The sequence below is a fragment of the Mchenga conophoros genome, linkage group LG7, assembly GCF_057382185.1.
Source record: "Mchenga conophoros isolate Kocher_MC1m ecotype Shallow Benthic linkage group LG7, M_conophoros_male_GT1.1, whole genome shotgun sequence".
Lineage (NCBI taxonomy): Eukaryota > Metazoa > Chordata > Actinopteri > Cichliformes > Cichlidae > Mchenga > Mchenga conophoros.
In genome coordinates, this window is record NC_140532.1 from 5,184,156 (window position 1) to 5,204,681 (window position 20,526).

Here is a 20,526-nt window from a genome sequence, read left to right on the forward strand (position 1 = left end):
CTCCTTTAGTCATCCTCTAAACCTTTCCCTTTGTCCTGCTCCTCCTCCTCTTTATCCCGATTTTTCCAGCCCCTGAAGGTGGTGAATCGGAAGCGCCCCACGCGGGATGACTGGAAAAACTATGGCTCAGAGGGGAACCACGAAGGCGATGGACCCTTTCAGGATGTAGATCAAGATATCTGCATCAAGGTGAGAGAGACAGTCAGAGAGACCAATGAGCCTCCAGACTGGGCTGCAGGTGAGGTAGATATGAGTTGAGATACCCAGGAGCCCAACGTTTATCACACATTTATTATTGTTACTTTAACTAAATTTGGAGATTTATGTTTAGCATTTGTTAGGAAGTGAATACTCATTCCCTGCAGGGTCTTTTTTTTTTTTTTAACATTTTCACCAGCTCATGTAGGAGTTTTGTTTTAGATTTTATTTTGGTTTAGTAGTATACTAACATGTTCCTGATTTTTATTTGTATATACTGTTTAATTTGAATCCATATTCACCCAAATATGAGATGTGGTATGTTATTTATCACACTCCCCATCCCTACGAGATCAAAGTCCTCAGAGCATCACTGCTCTTCAAAACTGTTTCAAAGCTGAACCAATTAGCTTGAAATGTCATCATCACAGCACAGTCTGTACATCATGCATGATGTTTTGGACACCACTTATCAGATTTTAAGTCAACTTGTAAAAATATTTTGGTGTTTTTTTTTTTAACACAGTTTCTACATTTGCACTGAATTGTGTGAGATTTGCATTTGCTGTCATCCACATATTAATATCTGGGTTACTGTAAGCGGGATTTTCAATAATTAGATTATATTAGATTAGATGAAACTTTATTAATCCCTCAGGTGGGTTCCTCCGGGAAATTCGGTTATACCATATATACACATATATAACTACAGAGGCATATATAAATACAGAGTATACAAAAGGGATAAATAGAATAAACAGAAATAAGAGTACAAGGGAATTGCACATTTCAAGTTTCAAGTATTGTGAGTCTATTGCACCACTGGATATTAACAAAAAGTATTGCACAGTGAAAAGGCACTACAGCTTGTAGGAAATCTGAGCATTTTGACACATGCCATGCAATTCTTTGCCTGCATACAGTAATTCATTCTCTGTATGTCACCAAAATATTCTGGAAGCAAGTAAACAACACCAGCATGACATGAATAAGAATTAGGCAACAGTTACTTTATAGCCTCACATACGTATGCACCATTTTGAGAAGGATTGCGCGCTTACAAAGAGAGAAAAATTATCCTTTGTTTGATGTTTTTACCAGCACGGCAGCTCGGTGGCACGGTGGTTAGCACTGTTGTCGCACAGCAAGAAGGTCCTGAGTTCAATTCCAACACCAGGCCGGGGTCTTTCTGTGTGGAGTCTGCATGTTCTCCCCGTGTTTGCGTGGGTTCCCTCCGGGTACTCCGGCTTCCTCCCACCATCCAAAGACATGCAGCTTGTGGGGATAGGTTAATTGGATAATCCAAATTGTCACTAGGTGTGAATGTTCGAATGAATGTGAGTGCGAATGGTTGTCTGTCCCTGTGTGTTAGCCCTGTGACAGACTGGCGACCTGTCCAGGGTGTACCCTGCCTCTCGCCCTATGACAGCTGGGATAGGCTCCAGCGCCCCCCGCGACCCTGAAAAGGATAAGCGGAAGCGAATGGATGGATGGGATGGATGATGTTTTTACCGCATGTGCCTGTGCATCTTTTCAGATATCAAATGGCTATTTCACCTGGGTCGATGGAGCACCAACGCTTTCAAATGTGGACATCAAAATTCCCTTTGGTGAGCATCAAGCAGTGCCATGTACAGTCTGTCTGCCCCTGCTTCGCTTGTTTCTCTATTCAGTTGTTTAACGTGCTCATTCACTCACAGTACTGTTGCCTCTTCTTCATGAAATCTCTCAGGTAAGCTGACGATGATTGTGGGCCAGGTGGGTTGTGGGAAATCCTCTTTGTTACTGGCAGCGCTGGGAGAAATGCAGAGAGTGTCTGGAACTGTCACCTGGAACAGGTCAGCTATATTTTTTTTTACTTATTATTTGGTGCTTGCAAAAGTGTGCGATAATCAGTTGTGAAATGTGATTCTGATCTCTCTTTGTGGGTCTGAAGAAGTGCAGATATTGTTGCTTTATCAGTCTGAGAGACTGATGTGCACCATATCGATCTGCAGGGAATCTTTGAGGCTGAAAGTTGATTAAAAGTAAACAGAATTGCAATTCTTCTTTAAACTGTAGGACACTGGAAGAACAATGGAAGTGATTAAATTTTCTTTGTTGAGATTATGATTCTTCTTGAGAACAGTACTGATCTCATTAGCATGATAGTGCTTAATAGCAGTCACCCCAGTACATCGATCACCTCACCCATCCATTCAATTATAAGGAAAAAAAACAAATGCACCAACAGGGAAACACTTGTCACTGCTGCATCTCATACACTTCATTCTATGGAATCAAATTCAGTCCAGAGGTTAAAGGAAATTCCAAGAAATCTGCTACCTATAGGGACCTGAACCACTCCAGCTGATGTCGCGCCACGTTTCCTTCTCCATCCTCAGCCTGCGTTATTTTCTGACATATGGTTTTCCAAACCTCTCTGATAATTGGTCTGTCATGGGCACCTTTGTTCTTTTATTTATGTGTTTTTGCACAACTATTAATTACATGCCGCTGACAGGGCAATTACCAACAAAATCAGACTTACAAGTACTCTGTTTCCATGACACAGCAGTATAACATAAACGGATTTGTAGGTCAGTGAAATGAGCTGATATGGCAGCTTTCTTTTTTATGGTTGGGAGAAACATTGTGGAAGAATGTGGGCATCCTTTTATGCACCACTGACCTAGATTCAGTTGGCTGCTTTTGGTTGAAAATCCCAACTGGTTTGCTGTGGCTGCAGGCCAGAAGCCCACCTCCTAATGACACCTGGGTATGCCTTTTTAGCACTTATCAGCTCACTTCCTTTAAATAATCCTCCAGTTTTCTGTCATCTGCCTTTTTTTTTTTAGGTTGAATTAATTTATCTGGACAAATGTTTGTTTGTTTTTAATTTCAGACCAGATTTGGCTTTTGTGCTGAGGCAGAATTTCCTCATAACTCTGTAAATTAGATCATCATTTCAACAAATAAAGTCTGTTAATTGAATATTTTGGTTAAATAATAATAAAGTGGTATTCACCATGTGGTTAATAAAAACAAAGGAAATGCCAAAAGCTGTGAAAAGACATAGAAACTGAGCTAAATTTACTCTATTTCACTGCATACTGTGTATCTGTTACAAGTAAAGTGATCCGTCCATTCAAGAATAAAATTATATTTCTCATATTGTACGATAAATTTGAAGAAAAACAGCGATTATGTGACTCTTCAGATTCATTTTGCTACCCTTTGAGTGATTCAGAGCCCCAGATGTAAAAACCACTGTGCTAATGAATGCATTGTAATGCACTGGACAGGCTGTGGTGTAAAATGCTGTTATAGTCTCATCTCAGTTTGACAGATTTAAATAGATGAAATACTTTTTTCATTATAATCTGGATTATTTTGATTAATAGTTTGAATACAGTGTATTTATTATTAATACATCATTCATATTAACATTTAACAATGCTGCTCATTCTGGACAAACTATAAACTTTTTCTTGTTTACTTATTTTTTGGATTGAGTTCATTTAGTGACCCAGTTCTCCTTTTTGGTGCCGTCTGAGTCTTTTTTTAAGGTCCTGCTGCAGATGTGGCTTTCCACTCAAAACTCAGTGGGTCTTTAAAAGTAGACTGAATTTAAAATAGCACAATGCAAAGTGAATCCTCACATCGTGCCAGATGCATTCTGGGAGCCATTAGCCTTCGTTTTCTGCATCTGAATGTCTCGTCACCTACCCAGGATGGCGCGCTGCTATCAGTCTCCATTTGTCACCAAAGTCTAGGCTGTTCTACTTGATTGTCACAATGTCTCTGGCAGCCAAACACACACTTCTGCTGTGTTGATGCCAGGGTTGTGCTGGCACTCCCTCTGATATTAAATTGGAATGAACTTCAGGCACGCCAAGTGCTCGAGCATCTAAGTTATCATCTATCCCTGGGAGACTAAAAGGCTGTCAGTTAGACTTTGCATTGCTGAAGTATGCAGACGCACAACCTGAGTAGTTTCTTCCTCTGTTTTCTCTGGTTTTGCTGTTATTGTCATGCAATGTTTTTGAGTCAGCAGCATGTACTGTATTGCTAAGAAACACACATAAACATGCAGATTAAATGAGAGCAGCTTGTGCCTGGCAGGGGCCGAACACATGACTAATCAGACGCGTGAGCATGTGAGCTTGTCAGATATATAAAGACAGTCTCATTGACTTGGTGGTAATTGGTGATTCACAGTCAGCTGTTACTGACCGGCTGATGGTGTTTATGACTGCGATACCTTGTCTGAGCTCACCATGCTCCATGTGTTTGTTTCATCAAGCACTGAAAACCTATTCTAGTCACCTGAAAAAAAAGGGGCCATTGAACAGCTGTTGTGAAGCTCTGTATTAGATTGAGGACCCCTCTGTTCATAGAAGTTATGTTTTTTTTCTGAGCTTTTTAATGATTTCTTGTTCACCTTGGCTTACAGATTGAAACTGAACCTCTTTAACCTTTGGGGGGAAAGCGTCTGGTTTTATTTTTAAATCAGTGTTGCTTTTTCTGAGCTGTAGATGTATGTGACATTGCAAGGACTGGGACTGTACCTCAGAATCATTAGAAAGGAGTCAAGCTCTAGTCTGTCTTTGCAGGGGTACTTGATTTTAATAAAGTCTGATAATATTGTAATTATATGGAACCTGTTGGATTACAGGTCCCAGAGGGTGGCATCTTTCCTATTAAGGGTGACTGCTTGATAAAAACTTAATTAATCTCATCCATTGGTGGGAAACCACACACACAAACACCCCACCTGCTCCCTCTGGCGCCTGTAGTCCTCTTCAACTCTCCTGATCCAAATATGGCACAGAGCAGGGGGACATCTGGGGCTTCTCTTATATTAAAGTACATGACTATTTGCATTTTGACCTCGATATTCAGTCAAAATGCCGAAGGTCTCTTATCACGTGTGCACTACACCCAGAGTTCAGCTATTAGACAGGAAGGTTGCAACCTTAAAACATACCTGTTGAAGTAATTAACTGCAGCAGGACAGTGACTTACTCTTGTTTTAGAATTATCAGATGAAAAGTGCACTTTACTGTGGAGGATCACTGAAATGTGCACTTTGCAGTTTTTATTTTCTTTAGGCACATAGCAACTGGTGGCTACAGCACAACCAAAATGACTGCAACCATGTGCAATCAACTTGTAATGAAACTTGGTCACCTGCAGACTGAGCGTGCTGGATGCTTGACCTTGGAGCAACCAGCTGGTTTTACAACTACTTGCAATTGGCCCCAGACAGCAAAACAATTCAATGCAATCCGATGCCGATCACTAGTTTTTTCGTGGTCTCACAAATGTTGCCAACCTATTTTTCCTCTAGTGTGACTGGGCCATTAAAGACACCAGGTAAATCCTGACAAATCCTCCACAGCCTGCACTACGGCATGCAGCGGGGAAAAATGTTCAGATACATGCCATTAAAAGCTGACCAGAATCAGCACTTATTAATCACACATGGTGTAGTGCTGTTTACTTTATGCACATAGCATAATGATTGTTTTGTATAATGTGTGCATTGCGTTTATTGTCTGTTTGCATTGTCTGCATGTTGTCTGCGTTATCTGAGTCACCGTCAATCAGAAATAAACACTTTAAATTAGAAAGTGTTGGTGAATCACTCAGCCTAGCTTTTTCTTTTTTCTTTTTTTTTGCCTGTCCCGTTTGGATCTTTAGCCGTCAGAATTGTTGTCTGAAGGCCAAGAAAGATGCCAAGTGGATTTACTTTTCCAAGTGGATCATCATAGCCTTGCCATATTGGTCCATTTGATTGACCTTTATTATAGTTATGTATTTTTATTTTCATTTTTTAAAGATGGGACAGACATGATTGGAGGATAGGACAGGGAGAAAGAATGAAAGAAAGAGAGGGAGAGAAAGAAAAATAGAGGGGAGACGAGACGGTGAGAAAAGGGGGAAGAAAAAAAAAAAGAAAAACAAACAAAACACCTGGATCACCTGTATGGAGATAAAAAACCAGAAGAGAAAACAAACAACAAAGAGCAACATAATAAAAAAAACAGCACCATCACAATAAACTAGCTAACAGTAGATAACAGTAGATACTTTTTTAATTTCACCTGTTGAGAATGAAAATGAAAACAAGCAAAAGAAAACGAGAGCAACATAATAAACAACATCACAATGATATATGGGAATATAACAGTAAATACTAAATATTAAACATTATTGTGCAGCACGTAAGATCGACACTCAGCCTAGCTTTAAAGATTAGATTTCAGTTTCTTGCTGCTGATAGAAAGCGTCAAGTGTGACTTCTTATAAATTGTCATAACCTTGGGTCCTTCAAGAGAACAGTGGTGGAAGTGCATGATCATGGCTGATTGCTTGTTTGACAGTAAGCTCGGGATGACGTGGGTTGTCATGCCCATTGTTAGCTTTTTTTTTTTTAATACATTCTGTGTTTTTCAAACTTCTCAGTTTAGGTCTCATGATGAAGGAAGCTTTTAATGAGAACATCATCTTCCATTTGTTTTTGCAGTATAGTAACCATAGCAACCTTGTATTGTCTAGATGCACAGTGTCCGCACCTTGTCCAAGTGTACAAATCACTTCATGTTAGTTGTTCCACTCTAAATTATTGGCTTTTTGGCCACCATTTTTATATTAAAGAAACTAAAGGAGTAATGAACTTGCTCAAAAATAAATATGTTTGCTTTTAGGAGGAAAAAAACATGTTTTGATATTTACCAAGTAAACTAAATTTGCATTTTGACTTGCCACATAAATTTGTTCCCCCTGTTTGCTTCTAGCTGCTTTTACACAGCCGTGCTTGCGTGTGAGTGTGCACCATGTGTGAGCCTTTAAATATCAGTCAGCCTTCCTAACAGCTGTGCCCTCTGGCTGACGTAATGCTGCTGCAGTAAACTTTGAGTAAATCTCTCCGGTTGTCCTCAGATGGGATCAGAGTCACCTTTTCAGGACAAGTGTTTGAGGTGTCAACTTGTCAAACCTAAAAATACACCGCAGCATCAACTGAGCATGTGCAAAGCCAAAAACAGCCAATCACATCCTAATAAATGTTAGGGTTAGGGCTGTGAATGTCTGTGCATTTTGTTACACGAGAAAGAGCTTGTGGGAGTTTCAAATGACAATAAATGTAATAATAAAGAGCCATAATTACCAACTTTCCTTTGGTCTTTAATAAAAGCAGTTTTACAATTACGAACTAGTAACATATATATATTTTTTTTCTATTATTTACAGTCTGCCAAACCTGGAGTCTGAAGGGGATGAGAGGTAAGTGTTGCAAGCAGAAAGCTAAAATCATCGTGTATTTTTAGTAAGGCCTTAAAGTGCTCGGACAAACTGTGCTGGTTACTGTCAGGATTATAAATAGAGCTCGGTTGACAGTTCAGAGTTGTCACTGCTTTAGCTAACACACATGGAAGCCTTATCATAGCACACTGTGGCTGATTGTTTCTATTTGTGACTCAGCTTTCCTTTCACTGCTTTCTCACTCTGGACCTACATGTACACACAATGAAGCTTCCATATTTCAAGTATTTGTGTTGTGTTTACTTTTGAAAGCTGTTGTTTCGTCATTAACTGATGCCTCTGTTTCTGCTGACTGAACACGTAACTCTTTGCTATGTGTGTGTCTAATGGTAGCATGATGTTTTATGGGTAGGAGGGCAAGAAGCAAAGACCTGAGGCAACACACATCTCATCTTTGTTTAAATAGGAATAATCTAGTTTAGCTAGATTGCCCCAGTGACTGGAAACAGATTCAGTTGCGTTAAATAATAGATTACTGCCCAGTGAAGTTATTAAGGCAATTTAAAAGTATTTTAAAGCTTACCAATCAGAAGGTTGGTAGTTTGATTCCTGGCTCAGACCTGAGTTCACAGGTACACACTGGCCTTGTTTTTTTTTCTTCACTCAGTTTACCTCACTTTTTTATTGTTAGCAGCATCTAACAGTGAGAAACAAAATGAATAAGGTACCAGTGAATGGCCACACACATCCATACACCAGCCGCAGACTTAGTGCTGACGTACTAATCTCAGGCGGAGGAATCAGATTCTCAGAGAACTGCAGGCACCACAATCCAAACGGGGTGATGCTGATTTCCAGTTCAGCAAATTACAGGAAGAAAAATGAAGAGGGCGTGGGCGTTATTTTAGGAAGCATCAGATCACCGCTAATGATAGACTTGCTCATGTAGGGCAGTGGTTGGCCTGTTTGTGTTGGGGTGGCAGTGACATGATTGCCATAGTGAGGGAAGAGTACGCGGGTTAGTGAGTGTGTTTGGTTTTTGTTAATCATTACAGGAATTTGGTGGAGTCAACAGACTGTTTATTTCAGGGGGAACAATGCCTGTTTAATTATTTGGGCGTGTCTCTAATGAGTGCCGTGTGTTTGGTATTTTCTCCACAGTCCGACAGACAAAGACGCAGCAGGTGAAGGAGACATCAGGTGAGCGCAGTCTCCATGGAGATGCATCACCAATAACAGCAGAGCCATTAGAGATGTATCTGTGGGTGGTTATCTACAGTGTGGGCCATTTATATGGATACACCGTAATAACATGGAAATGGTTGGTGATATTAAAGTCCTGTTTGTGGCACATTAGTATATGTGAGGGGGCAAACTCCTCAAGATGGGTGGTGGCCATGGTGGCCATTTAGAAGTCGGCCATCTTGGATACAACTTTTGTTTTTTCAATAGGAAGAGGGCCATGTGACACATCAAACTTATTGGTAATGTCACAAGAAAAACAATGGTGTGCTTGGTTTCAATGTAACTTTATTCTGCTACGTTCTGTTTTCTGTCTTTATTGATCACCCTCAAGAACTAGCTATTCCCACTGCTTATATACTTGCCCCAGACCCTCGGTTACATATTGACTCCACAAATACGGAAGGTCGTTAATGATCCCAGAGGTTAAATAGATTTTTAACCTTCACCCATGTGTGAAACTATACACTCATTAAGAGGTAAAATGTAAACATAGAGATATTATTGTGTTTGTTTGACCCTGCTTTAAGCCTGCTTGTGTCGTAAATCTCTGGTAGGAAGAGAGGCCCTGTGGCCTACGCTTCCCAGAAGGCCTGGCTGCTGAACGCCACAGTGGTGGAGAACATCACTTTTGAGATGCCCATGATAAAATCAAGGTAAGACCTCATACTTTTATTGCACTGTTTAAAAAAACAAAGGTATAATGAGTATATTTGTTCACTCACGCTTTTCAGTGGATGCCGCTGTTGGTTGGGGTGCCGCACGCTGCTGGCATATGTATGTTTGGTATAACTGGATCGTTCACACCAGCATTTTTTATACCCAGTTTTTGTCACAGGATAGGGAGTGTGGCAAGCAGGCAATGGACCCAGAATGCTAGACTCAAACGGAATTAAACTCGAAATCTCAGCTTTTATTTTGCTGGCAATAAGGTGAAGAAAACAAAAGCAAACAAGGTAACAGAGCAGGGTAGGAACTGAAGGATGGAGGCTCACGCAGCACGAGGGAGGACCCGACAAAGAACAAAGGGAGACACGGACAACATATACACGGGAGGAGATTAGGGCAGAGTGGACAAACATGGGAGCACAGCTAAACAGAATCTAAGACAGACAGAAGAAGCAAAACTGAACCTGATGCACAGAAAACAAGAAGACAAGGACTGTCAAAATAAAACAGAAGGCAACTAACACAGAGCCCAGGACTATAACTTATAACTTGACAAGACAGGGACGCCAGACAACCACCGAGACAGAAGACAGTCAGACAATGACTTCGTACAGGAGGTATGAAACACAGAGAAGAGACTAGGACAGACTGGACAAGGAGGGGAACTAATACAGTCAGTCAAAACACTAGAAACAGGCGTACTAGCAAGAACTATACTCGAGACTAAATAATTTAGAACAAGAACACGAGTCCAAAACAAAAACCAGGACCATGAACAGTTTTCTGTTACGTATAGACACAACACTACTTATTAACACTACTGCCTGCCTGGAGTTAGGTGCCTTTTTTTGCTTGAATAATTCGTAGGTCATTATTAAGTGGTTGAATGCCCATAGATAAACTTTGAATAACCTTTAAAGACATTTAAAGACTTTAAAGAACTATCATGAAGTCTGGCACCTGCAAAGAAATGAGGGGCTGCACAGACTTTTTGCACTTTTGCAGCTTTGTGGTTTTCACACTCTTGTTTAGATGATTTTTGTCTTTGTTTTCCTTTTTGTGTGTCTGTGGATGTGCAGAACATGTCATACCATAAGTAACCAGTGTATGAGCTCTACTGAAATTCAAATTGTTGTCACTGTGCTGTTGTGACACGTGCAATCACAACAATGTTAAAAATAACATCCAGAGTTGTTCATTATAACAAGGGGATCTACTCTCAGTCAAGTCGAGCAGTTTAGCCAAATTAGAGCCAACAGCACTTCTGCTCCCTCCAGCAACTGTAGTAAATTGGATGTGAATAGTCAATAGTTCTGTTATGAACTCTTCACATAAGCAGCCTTGACACTGAAACACCTCAAGCCAGGGTGTTTTGTTGCTGAAGGTGTGTGGTTCTTTGTGCCTCTTGTGTTGTGATGCAGCGTGTCTCCAGTTTTGCTCGCTGTTGAAAACGCCTGTGGAGGGACACTCTAGATACACACATGCCGCTTTCATCCACACAACAAATGGTATTTCTCAAAGGTCGAATGCATTTATGGCATCGTCTTGGGTCTCTGTGGCTCTAATGGACTGTTTTTGATAAAACAGGTTTAATGGACTACTGTGCTTTGTTGCTGTGGAGATGTTCAATAAAACAGTCTCCAGTCTCGCTCTATCGCTGCTGTCCTACTGCGCTGTCTGTTTTATCCAGCAAAATCTGGATTACCACCGGGCTGCAGCAGGTCCATGAACTTCCAAGCTGTTTAATCAAGGCTGTTGTAACCTGCTGTGTCCGTTATTGTATCACATTTTCTTATGCTTGTGCAACAGTTGGTTCAAGTGATACAGTTCCTCCAAAGCTCTGCTCCAATTCTATGGCTATTAGGAAATGCCAAAGAAACATAAACAGAACACTTTATCACCTACCTAGCTAATATGTAAGTTTGGATATTCACTAAGCAGAGAGCATGTATTTCTCCACCCTGACATAGACCCCAAACACTAAACTCAGTCTTTGATTCAACATTGTGCTGCAAAACAGTTGAATTCCTGCATTTGGAAAAAGCCCACAATTTGTCCCTGTGTATCCACAAATATAAACCATGAGCTAATCTGTTTTGTTTTTAATTTAAAAAGCAGACATCTAAGCATCTTATTTAATAATATCACCTTAAAAAGACTATAGAAGAAGTCTGTGCATTATCTAAACTTCCCAGAGATATTAGAGGAGAGTTTTTTGGTATTTTCTGGACAACGACAATATTTTTAGGTCATAACCTTCTTGTTACTTCAGTAATTGAGTGACTGACAAACTGTCATGTCAAACTATGTGTGGCTTACGTTTTACACTGTGTGGGTTATCTTAAATAGAGAGTAAAGAAATTCTTGTATCGCCTCTTTAGTCTTTGTCTTTGTGGCGTTGAACCCTTTAGGGTAAAACCTTTTAAGATGAACCAGAGAAGCTGCTATTTTCAGTTTCCTCCACTCTCTTTCATGGACTGTGTTATGCATACATAACGCAGTCCCATGAGTTACATTTATGTGAATGTGAATCAATGGCCCAAGAGATAATAATGAGCAGGGCTGTAGTTTCCCTCTGCTTGGTATTAGCAGCTGCTCTCTGCCCTCATCTGTATTCTGTCTCTGTTTCTGCCCGGCAGATACAAAGCTGTCATTGAGGCCTGCTCGCTTCAGCCTGACATTGACATTCTTCCACAGGGAGACCAGACAGAGATCGGGGAACGGGTCAGTATCACAGTAACATTTATGAGTTTCTGTCTGGCTGTAGCTCCCACTGTGGCTCGTTTTATTGCAGAATCATTTGTCATCGTTACTGTGTAGCAAGATTTTGATGTTTGCGTATCAGGAAACTAGACTGACCCTGTTCATTTAGAGCGCTGTCATGTTGGATTTCTTCATGCACCAGTAATGCAGGAAATAAACCCTAGTCTCCTTTGCTCCTCTAAGGAAAAGAGCCGCACATATTTCTGGATATTGTTAATTCATCTTTGTGTTGCAGCCCCTATGAGATAACATTTTGCTGTCCTCCGATGCAGGGCATCATCCTATCAGGTGGACAGAAACAGCGAATCAGCGTGGCCAGAGCCATGTACCAGCAGACCAACGTTGTGTTTCTGGTGAGACTGCACACAGAAATAACTGAACAGTTTAAACGGATGGCTTCTCAGGCTGCACCTGTGATTTATCAGTATTCATTGAGAAACTGTTTCTGTAGCACTACCTGACGGTGCTTGTGATTCTCTTTCTGATGCCTCCCTGTGTGACATAAATAGCTACACACTCTAAGAAGCCCAGAGCAGAAAGTTTAAAAAACATTCCCTGCCATTAAATAGAAATAACTTTATATGACATCGATCTCAAAATTTCCTCTATTAATCCTTCAAATATTAAAAAAATAGAAGTTGAAGAAACAGGAGAAACACCACAATGACTTTCTGTGTGCTCACGACTCATGACTGGGGGGAATGTAGTGTTCAGTATCTTGTTCAATGACACTTTGACCTTTTAGCTTGTGGATAACTTACCCAATACCCTGAGCCACAGCCACCCTGCCCAGCATTTTTGAATTAATATTTAAATTAATATTAAATATTGTAGTGTAACACATCCTAACACATCCCCATTTATAGTATGTATACATCTATAACACCTTGTGATCACATCCTTACAGTAACATCTAATTTATATTCACAAAACTTCTGTTTCGCATGTTATATGATGATGCCATCAGGTTACCTGGCAACCAGCTAACAACAGCCTAAAATAAGCTGATGTCTGTTTTGTTTTTGTCTTTATCTGCCTACAACACCTTATGAAAGCATTCTGTCATTTTCATTTCATTACATAATAACTTCTCACGTTTACTCAAAAACGTAATTATATATAATATAACTATGATGTTGGCCTAGCAACAACTTAACAGTGGGCATATATGTATGTATATTCACCATCTGAATCATGTTTTCAGGAGATGTATTGGTTTGTTTTCCTCTGAACTTCTCTACATATGTAGGATGACCCATTTTCTGCTTTGGACATCCACCTGAGTGACCATCTGATGCAGGATGGCATCCTGAAGCTCCTGAGAGAAGAGAAGAGGACCGTGGTGCTGGTCACACACAAACTGCAATATTTACCACATGCAGATTGGGTAAGAACTGCTTAATAGTTAATAAGACTGTCCGTCTGGGATGGCTGGTATATAATGGACGATAAAGACATCTTATTGTCTCATTTATGACGCACTTTATCTCTCAAAGATCCCAAAGCAAATAGAGATTGAGTCTCAGCTAAATACAGATCATATTTTTTCTATCTTCTTTTGTGTGTGTGGCTATTATTAGATTATTGCCATGAAAGATGGCACCATCCAGACTGAGGGGACTCTGAAGGACGTCCAAAACTCTGAACCTGAACTCTTTGAGCAGTGGAAAACCCTCATGAACAGACAGGATCAGGAGTTTGAGAAGGTGATTAATGACTACAAAAGCAAAATGTTATCTTTTAATCAGCGCCAAGAATCTTTAATTTGTGTAATTTTAACACTTTCTTTTGTAGATCCAGGTGAGACAGACACGCCGTCTCTGTCTGGAATGAAAGTTAGATTACCTGGGTGTTTTTATGCTGAAATAAATTCACTGTTGATCTCTCCTTCAGGAAACTGTGGCAGAGAGTATGACAGACCTAGAGAGAAAAAACCTGCGGAGGGCCATGTATTCAAGAGAGGCAGCCAGGACTGAAGAGGATGAGGAAGGTGAGAGGACACAGGAAAGAGTCACGATGACAGCAGCTGGAATGTGCATGACTGGTGTGGGTGCTTCTCAGCCTGATTTAATACTTATGTTTCCCTTAATGATAGATGCAGGATGACAATTCCCCTTCTCCTGCTGAGAGCTTAAGCTTATTCAGCTTATTTTAATCTTAACATCTTTTGTAATGTCTGCAGTTATTTGAATGACTCATAGTTCCCTGTATTTGATTCCTTCCTGTCTCTTATCTTGGTTTGGTCTTTTTGTCTTTTCGTTCCTCTTTTGACCTTTTCAGCAACTGGATACGTCGCCATGTTATTTCCCACCGCCTCCTGCTGTGATTAACCATTGAATCTGATCCTTTCTCTGTGTGTGTGTGTTTGCTGTTGAACGAACACCTGCAGTTGAAAAACGCTAAGGTGCGCTGGCTGTACACTTTATCTTTGTTCTGTGTTGTCTCCCGTGTGCTGGTGGCACCCCGGGGTGGACTTGTGCGATGGCTCCAGCTACCCTCATGTTCGATCGAGCAGGTGTGGCCAGAAAGCATGGTTTGAAAAAAAAAGTTGAAACAGAAAAAGACATTTGTGGCATTGTAGCGCTGCTAGCTAACGGCACATGTGTTTGCTTCTCTGTTTTAGAATCTCATCATCCATTTTCCTGCTCTTTCCCCCTCCCAAACATTTGTCTCTCTTGCTCTTGAAGGCTTACTTAGTGTGAGCATGACTGTAGTTGAGAGTAGTTGTTTCTTTAGGCCTGCCACTCATTATTTCCCCATCTTGTCTGAGCCTCTCAGACACCCACATGCAGCCTCATGCTCCAAAGCTTGCTGCTTGATGTAATGTGATACATTTAAATCCGAAGTGGGAAAAAGGTTGGAGGTCGTTACATTATCTCTTCACCCCCGAGTCAGTGTGCGGTGGTCACCCTGGTGCTCCTGAAAAACATGCCTTTCATGGGAATGAGCGACTGCTTGTCTTTGTGGAGTGTAGCTTCTGTAGCCTCTAGCACACCTTCTCCTCTCATTTGGACCTCTGTCTATTATTTCTTCACTTCTCTCCTTTCCTGTGCTAGTTGTGGATTGTCAGACTGGCGCAGGAGGAGAAATGTTGAGCAATATGTCAGAAAAAGAAAGAGGAAAAAGTGAAGGAATGAAATATTTGAGAAGAAGGGTAGAAGGAGAGAAAGAAATGTAATGAGCGTCTGAGCTGTGAGTTGTAGCAGAGCAGGGCGTTTTTAGACAGAAATAAGCAAATTTACATACAGTGGGGCAAAAAAGTATTTAGTCAGCCACCAATTGTGCAAGTTCCCCCACCTAAAATGATGACAGAGGTCAGTAATTTGCACCAGAGGTACACTTCAACTGTGAGAGACAGAATGTGAAAAAAAAATCCATGAATCCACATGGTAGGATTTGTAAAGAATTTATTCGTAAATCAGGGTGGAAAATAAGTATTTGGTCAATAACAAAAATACAACTCAATACTTTGTAACATAACCTTTGTTGGCAATAACAGAGGTCAAGCGTTTACTATAGGTCTTTACCAGGTTTGCACACACAGTAGCTGGTATTTTGGCCCATTCCTCCATGCAGATCTTCTCGAGAGCAGTGATGTTTTGGGGCTGTCGCCGAGCAACACGGACTTTCAACTCCCGCCACAGATTTTCTATGGGGTTGAAGTCTGGAGACTGGCTAGGCCACTCCAGGACTTTCAAATGCTTCTTACGGAGCCACTCCTTTGTTGCCCGGGCGGTGTGTTTTGGATCATTGTCATGTTGGAAGACCCAGCCTCGTTTCATCTTCAAAGTTCTCACTGATGGAAGGAGGTTTTGGCTCAAAATCTCACGATACATGGCCCCATTCATTCTGTCCTTAACATGGATCAGTCGTCCTGTCCCCTTGGCAGAAAAACAGCCCCATAGCATGATGTTTCCACCCCCATGCTTCACAGTAGGTATGGTGTTCTTGGGATGCAACTCAGTATTCTTCTTCCTCCAAACACGACGAGTTGAGTTTATACCAAAAAGTTCTACTTTGGTTTCATCTGACCACATGACATTCTCCCAATCCTCTGCTGTATCATCCATGTGCTCTCTGGCAAACTTCAGACGGGCCTGGACATGCACTGGCTTCAGCAGCGGAACACATCTGGCACTGCGGGATTTGATTCCCTGCCGTTGTAGTGTGTTACTGATGGTGACCTTTGTTACTTTGGTCCCAGCTCTCTGCAGGTCATTCACCAGGTCCCCCCGTGTGGTTCTGGGATCTTTGCTCACCGTTCTCATGATCATTTTGACCCCACGGGATGAGATCTTGCGTGGAGCCCCAGATCGAGGGAGATTATCAGTGGTCTTGTATGTCTTCCATTTTCTGATGATTGCTCCCACGGTTGATTTTTTTCACACCAAGCTGCTTGCCTATTGTAGATTCACTCTTCCCAGTCTGGTGCAGGTCTACAATACTTTTCCTGGTGTCCTTCGAAAGCTCTTTGGTCTTGGCCATGGCGGCGTTTGGAGTCTGACTGTTTGAGGCTGTGGACAGGTGTCTTTTATACAGATGATGAGTTCAAACAGGTGCCATTCATACAGGTAACGAGTGGGGGACAGAAAAGCGTCTTACAGAAGACGTTACAGGTCTGTGAGAGCCAGAGATTTTCCTTGTTTGAGGTGACCAAATACTTATTTTCCACCCTGAATTACGAATAAATTCTTTACAAATCCTACCATGTAAATTCATGGATTTTTTTTTCACATTCTGTCTCTCACAGTTGAAGTGTACCTCTGGTGCAAAGTACTGACCTCTGTCATCATTTTAAGTGGGGGAACTTGCACAATCGGTGGCTGACTAAATACTTTTTTGCCCCACTGTAAGATTAAAAAAAATGTGACAATGGAAGCAGTCCTTGCAAAATAGATAACTCGGCCTAATTACATCTCACAATTGGCCAAAAACAAAACCTTTAACACTGCACTTCATCTCTGTTTCAACTCCAGAGGAATCTGTGGAGAGTGAAGATGATGACAACCTGTCACAGGTAATGCGCCAGAGAGCTACCATCCCCTGGCGCTCCTGCGGCACCTACCTGTCCTCTGCAGGGCTCCTCCTGCTCAGCCTGCTCCTCCTGTCGCAGCTCCTCAAACACTCCCTCATGGTGGCCATTGACTACTGGCTGGCCCACTGGACGTCACATGTCATCGCAGCCAAGAAAGACGCCTCAGCTCACAACTGTACCATCGTACAGGTGAGAGGATGCACCGCTCAACTTTTGATTTAGACACTTAGCTCTTTGTTTCTGCTTCTCTTGAGATATTTTAGAGCCATAAAGTATTTTCTGCTTCGTTCACACTGCCTTTTTAAAAATTATTTGACCATTAATACAATCAGTCGGTCATTTTTTTAAAAGATCCATCTAGTGGGATGAAAACAAACAACACCAATTTAAATTATTGTATAAAATGTTTGGCATCATTTGACTTATAATCCAAACATGCTTTTCTGTAAGAGGTAAATATTAGCTAACGTTAAAGGAATAATTGATAAGCTTCAAAAAAGACAGACTGCATTAGATGCAAATAGTTTATCTGATTGTAGGCCAGCGTGAATGACATAATATTCTCACTAATTCTCAGTTAAGCAGAGCTGACCTACAACACAAACACATCCTGAAGAGACTGCAGCTCGGCCTCATCTGAATATTAAAGCTGAACTAACATATTTATAGAAGTCAGTTTTCAAATGGAAAATGTTCGGGTTAAAGCACGTGTGAGGTCTGATGTGAATGCCAGCTGCAGTGCTGTAATTTATGAAGAAGTTTAAACTCTCAGTAACTGAGTCATAAATCTGAGTGGGTAAAAGCTGCACTCCTGTCCACACCAGGTGACTGTAGAATGATTTAGCACCTATAAAGCATTTCCTACACCCTTTTTCTACTTACTACTTGACTGTTTTAGTTACCGCTTAACCAAAATGGTCAGTAGCCTTCACACACTAACATAAAAAAACACTCTGAGTAAGCAGAGGAAGAGTTAACCTACGTCATCCACATTCAAGAAGTCGCACGGGCTGTTAACAAAGGATTGTGTTTCAGGACCAGTAAAACAACACTGTCATCAGTAGTTGCTGTATATGTATATTTGTGTGCATGCGTGTCTGTGTTATGTGTGCATGTGTGAAATGCCAGGTCACGTGAAGGCCGTCGACAGACTGCATAAAAGGCACCGTGTCCTGCTGAATATAAGCAGCAGCCGTCTGTCTCTTTCTCTCACCCACAAACATCCACTGCATGTCCAGCTAAGCGTTGATAATAAATTGTCACTTGAATGCTGATCACAACTTGTCTGGCTGAACTTCAGTGCGTCGTTGCCAGCTTTATCTAATCTGCACTGTGCTACAGACTAATCCACGAGGAGACTCTCAGAAGTCCTGTTCTGACAAACGCACACTCGGCCACTTCACATAAATGCCACACTGCTTCTCTCCTTCTAGAGAGAGGAAATAATTGAGCAGTGAGAGGATTAGATAGTGGAAATGCTTCATGTCACAAGTGGCAACTGGGCTGAGTGATGAGCAGCTAAAGGGTCTTTTTTTCCAGTGATATCTCTGATATATTTTGCTCTTCTTTTATAGGTCCTACCTGCAACTTTTTCACTGTATATAAAAATAAGCATCAGCTAACATTAATAGCTGAGACGGTAATGAGTTCATCTAAACTCCCAAATATATATTCTGAGAGGTGCTGATGACATCAAATTTTAAAAATGACCTTTTTTTCTCCTTCAAATAGTAAATCTTATCATTTTATATCATTTCTATGTTCTAATGTGAATAAATGTGGCTTTGTGATATTTGCATTTCACTGAATTCTGTTTTTAATTACACTTTGCACACCTTCCCAGCTTTTTTGGAATTATCTATCAGTTTGAGGTGCCAGACCTGCTTTTGGATTATGCTTCCTGGCTTTTGTTTAAATTTAGATCAGTGTGACTCAGCGGGGAGAGCAGGTTATGTACAAATCACAGGTTTTAGCCAAGTGAAGCATGCCGTGCTGCAACTGTTTCACTCATGCAGCATAATCATCAGTTCAGTTTGCTTTGTGACTTACGAGATCTAATCAATCAGGACTGCGTGGAAACCATTACAACCATAAAATCCTCACGATTACGCCCTGAAGCTTGTCTTTATATGTTTGCTGTCACTTACATTTTAATGTTTGGTGCTAGAGCTGTTATTTCTTGGCCACTGCTCCTTCAGAGGATGGAGTGCTGTCCCTTAACTCTGTCATTAGTAAATGGTTAGGATCTTGGTATTAGGTCTATTTTTATAAAATAAATGTAGCTATTTCTTTAGCGAACTGTGTGAAATTGAAGAAATTTGAATTAGTGATATGTGAGAATGAAAATGAAGATAAACATTTCTTAGTATTATGATCAAAAGTTATCACATAAAATAAAAGAGGATAGAAAATTTGGATCCAGGGTGAAGAGAATAATTAGATTGGAAGAAAAAGGAAGAAGAAAATAGTTCCCCAGCCCTCTTTATTTCTCTTTTTCTGTTCAAATATTACCAGCTTAGCTTGGAAACTCTCACTGGCTTTTGTCCTAGACAGCTGGTTTTTTAACCAGCCTCGATGTTTAATTGTGTTTATAATTACAACAAAGTAAGTAGGACGACAGACTCTTCTTTCTCAAACAACACATAGCATTGTGCTCATGCCTTTTATAACCCCCTCTGTATTTGTATGTGTGTGTTATAGGACTGTGGCTTCAGCCACTCCTGGTATCTGTCTGTGTTCAGTGTGCTCTGCTGCCTGGGCATCATCCTCTGTCTCGCCACCTCCGTGGCTGTGGAGTGGACCGGTCACAAAGTGGCCAAAGAGCTCCACCACAACCTGCTCAACAAGATCATCCTGGCCCCCATGAGGTGCGACGCTCAGCGCGTTTGTGTGTTTGTCTGTGTGCACGTGCGTGTGTGTGTGCATTATGATGTGTGAAAACGGGCAGAGACAGAGAAAGATGTGTGTTTGCTGATGATATAAGAGAAAACACAGTTAAAAGGTTTTTTGCCTCATTACTCTGAGCACCATCTGCTTTCCTCATGCAAAACCCAGGAGACATCACCTGCCTCAAGACACATTGGAAAGCACTGTATATACACATAAAGAAGCTGCATTAACATACTGTGCAGAATTCACATGAATGAATGTAAACTCAAGATTCAAGATCTTTTATTTGCCACGTGCATAGTTATACAAGTACAACACGCAGTGAAATGTGTCCTGATACGCTCCTCGACTGTGCAAAAAGAGAGAGAAAACACTATATACAGTAAGTAAATATATACAAAGAGGACATTATGTGCAGTAACTGAGCCAGACAACTCTGGAAAAAATCTATTTCCATCTGTAAGTCAACGTTTCGGATTATT

The 20,526-nt window shown here is 41.0% G+C and overlaps 1 protein-coding gene across 5 annotated transcripts in view; it reads left to right on the forward strand.

Annotated features, from left to right (window-relative positions):
• abcc8 (ATP-binding cassette, sub-family C (CFTR/MRP), member 8) overlaps positions 1 to 20,526 on the forward strand; it is a 67,055-nt gene that overhangs the window by 37,050 nt on the left and 9,479 nt on the right. For 3 of the 5 annotated variants that reach the window (XM_085281676.1, XM_085281679.1, XM_085281677.1), the window contains 13 exons: positions 10 to 189; positions 1,736 to 1,808; positions 1,931 to 2,036; positions 7,435 to 7,467; positions 8,608 to 8,646; positions 9,246 to 9,344; positions 11,997 to 12,081; positions 12,393 to 12,473; positions 13,370 to 13,507; positions 13,701 to 13,826; positions 14,014 to 14,110; positions 17,097 to 17,344; positions 19,856 to 20,022. In XM_085281676.1, coding sequence (XP_085137802.1) covers positions 10 to 189; positions 1,736 to 1,808; positions 1,931 to 2,036; positions 7,435 to 7,467; positions 8,608 to 8,646; positions 9,246 to 9,344; positions 11,997 to 12,081; positions 12,393 to 12,473; positions 13,370 to 13,507; positions 13,701 to 13,826; positions 14,014 to 14,110; positions 17,097 to 17,344; positions 19,856 to 20,022 — 1,472 coding nt within the window. Of the gene's footprint in view, positions 1 to 9; positions 190 to 1,735; positions 1,809 to 1,930; positions 2,037 to 7,434; positions 7,468 to 8,607; positions 8,647 to 9,245; positions 9,345 to 11,996; positions 12,082 to 12,392; positions 12,474 to 13,369; positions 13,508 to 13,700; positions 13,827 to 14,013; positions 14,111 to 14,574; positions 14,636 to 17,096; positions 17,345 to 19,855; positions 20,023 to 20,526 lie in introns of all 5 variants that reach the window. The other 2 variants (XM_085281680.1, XM_085281678.1) reach the window with 2 other exon arrangements.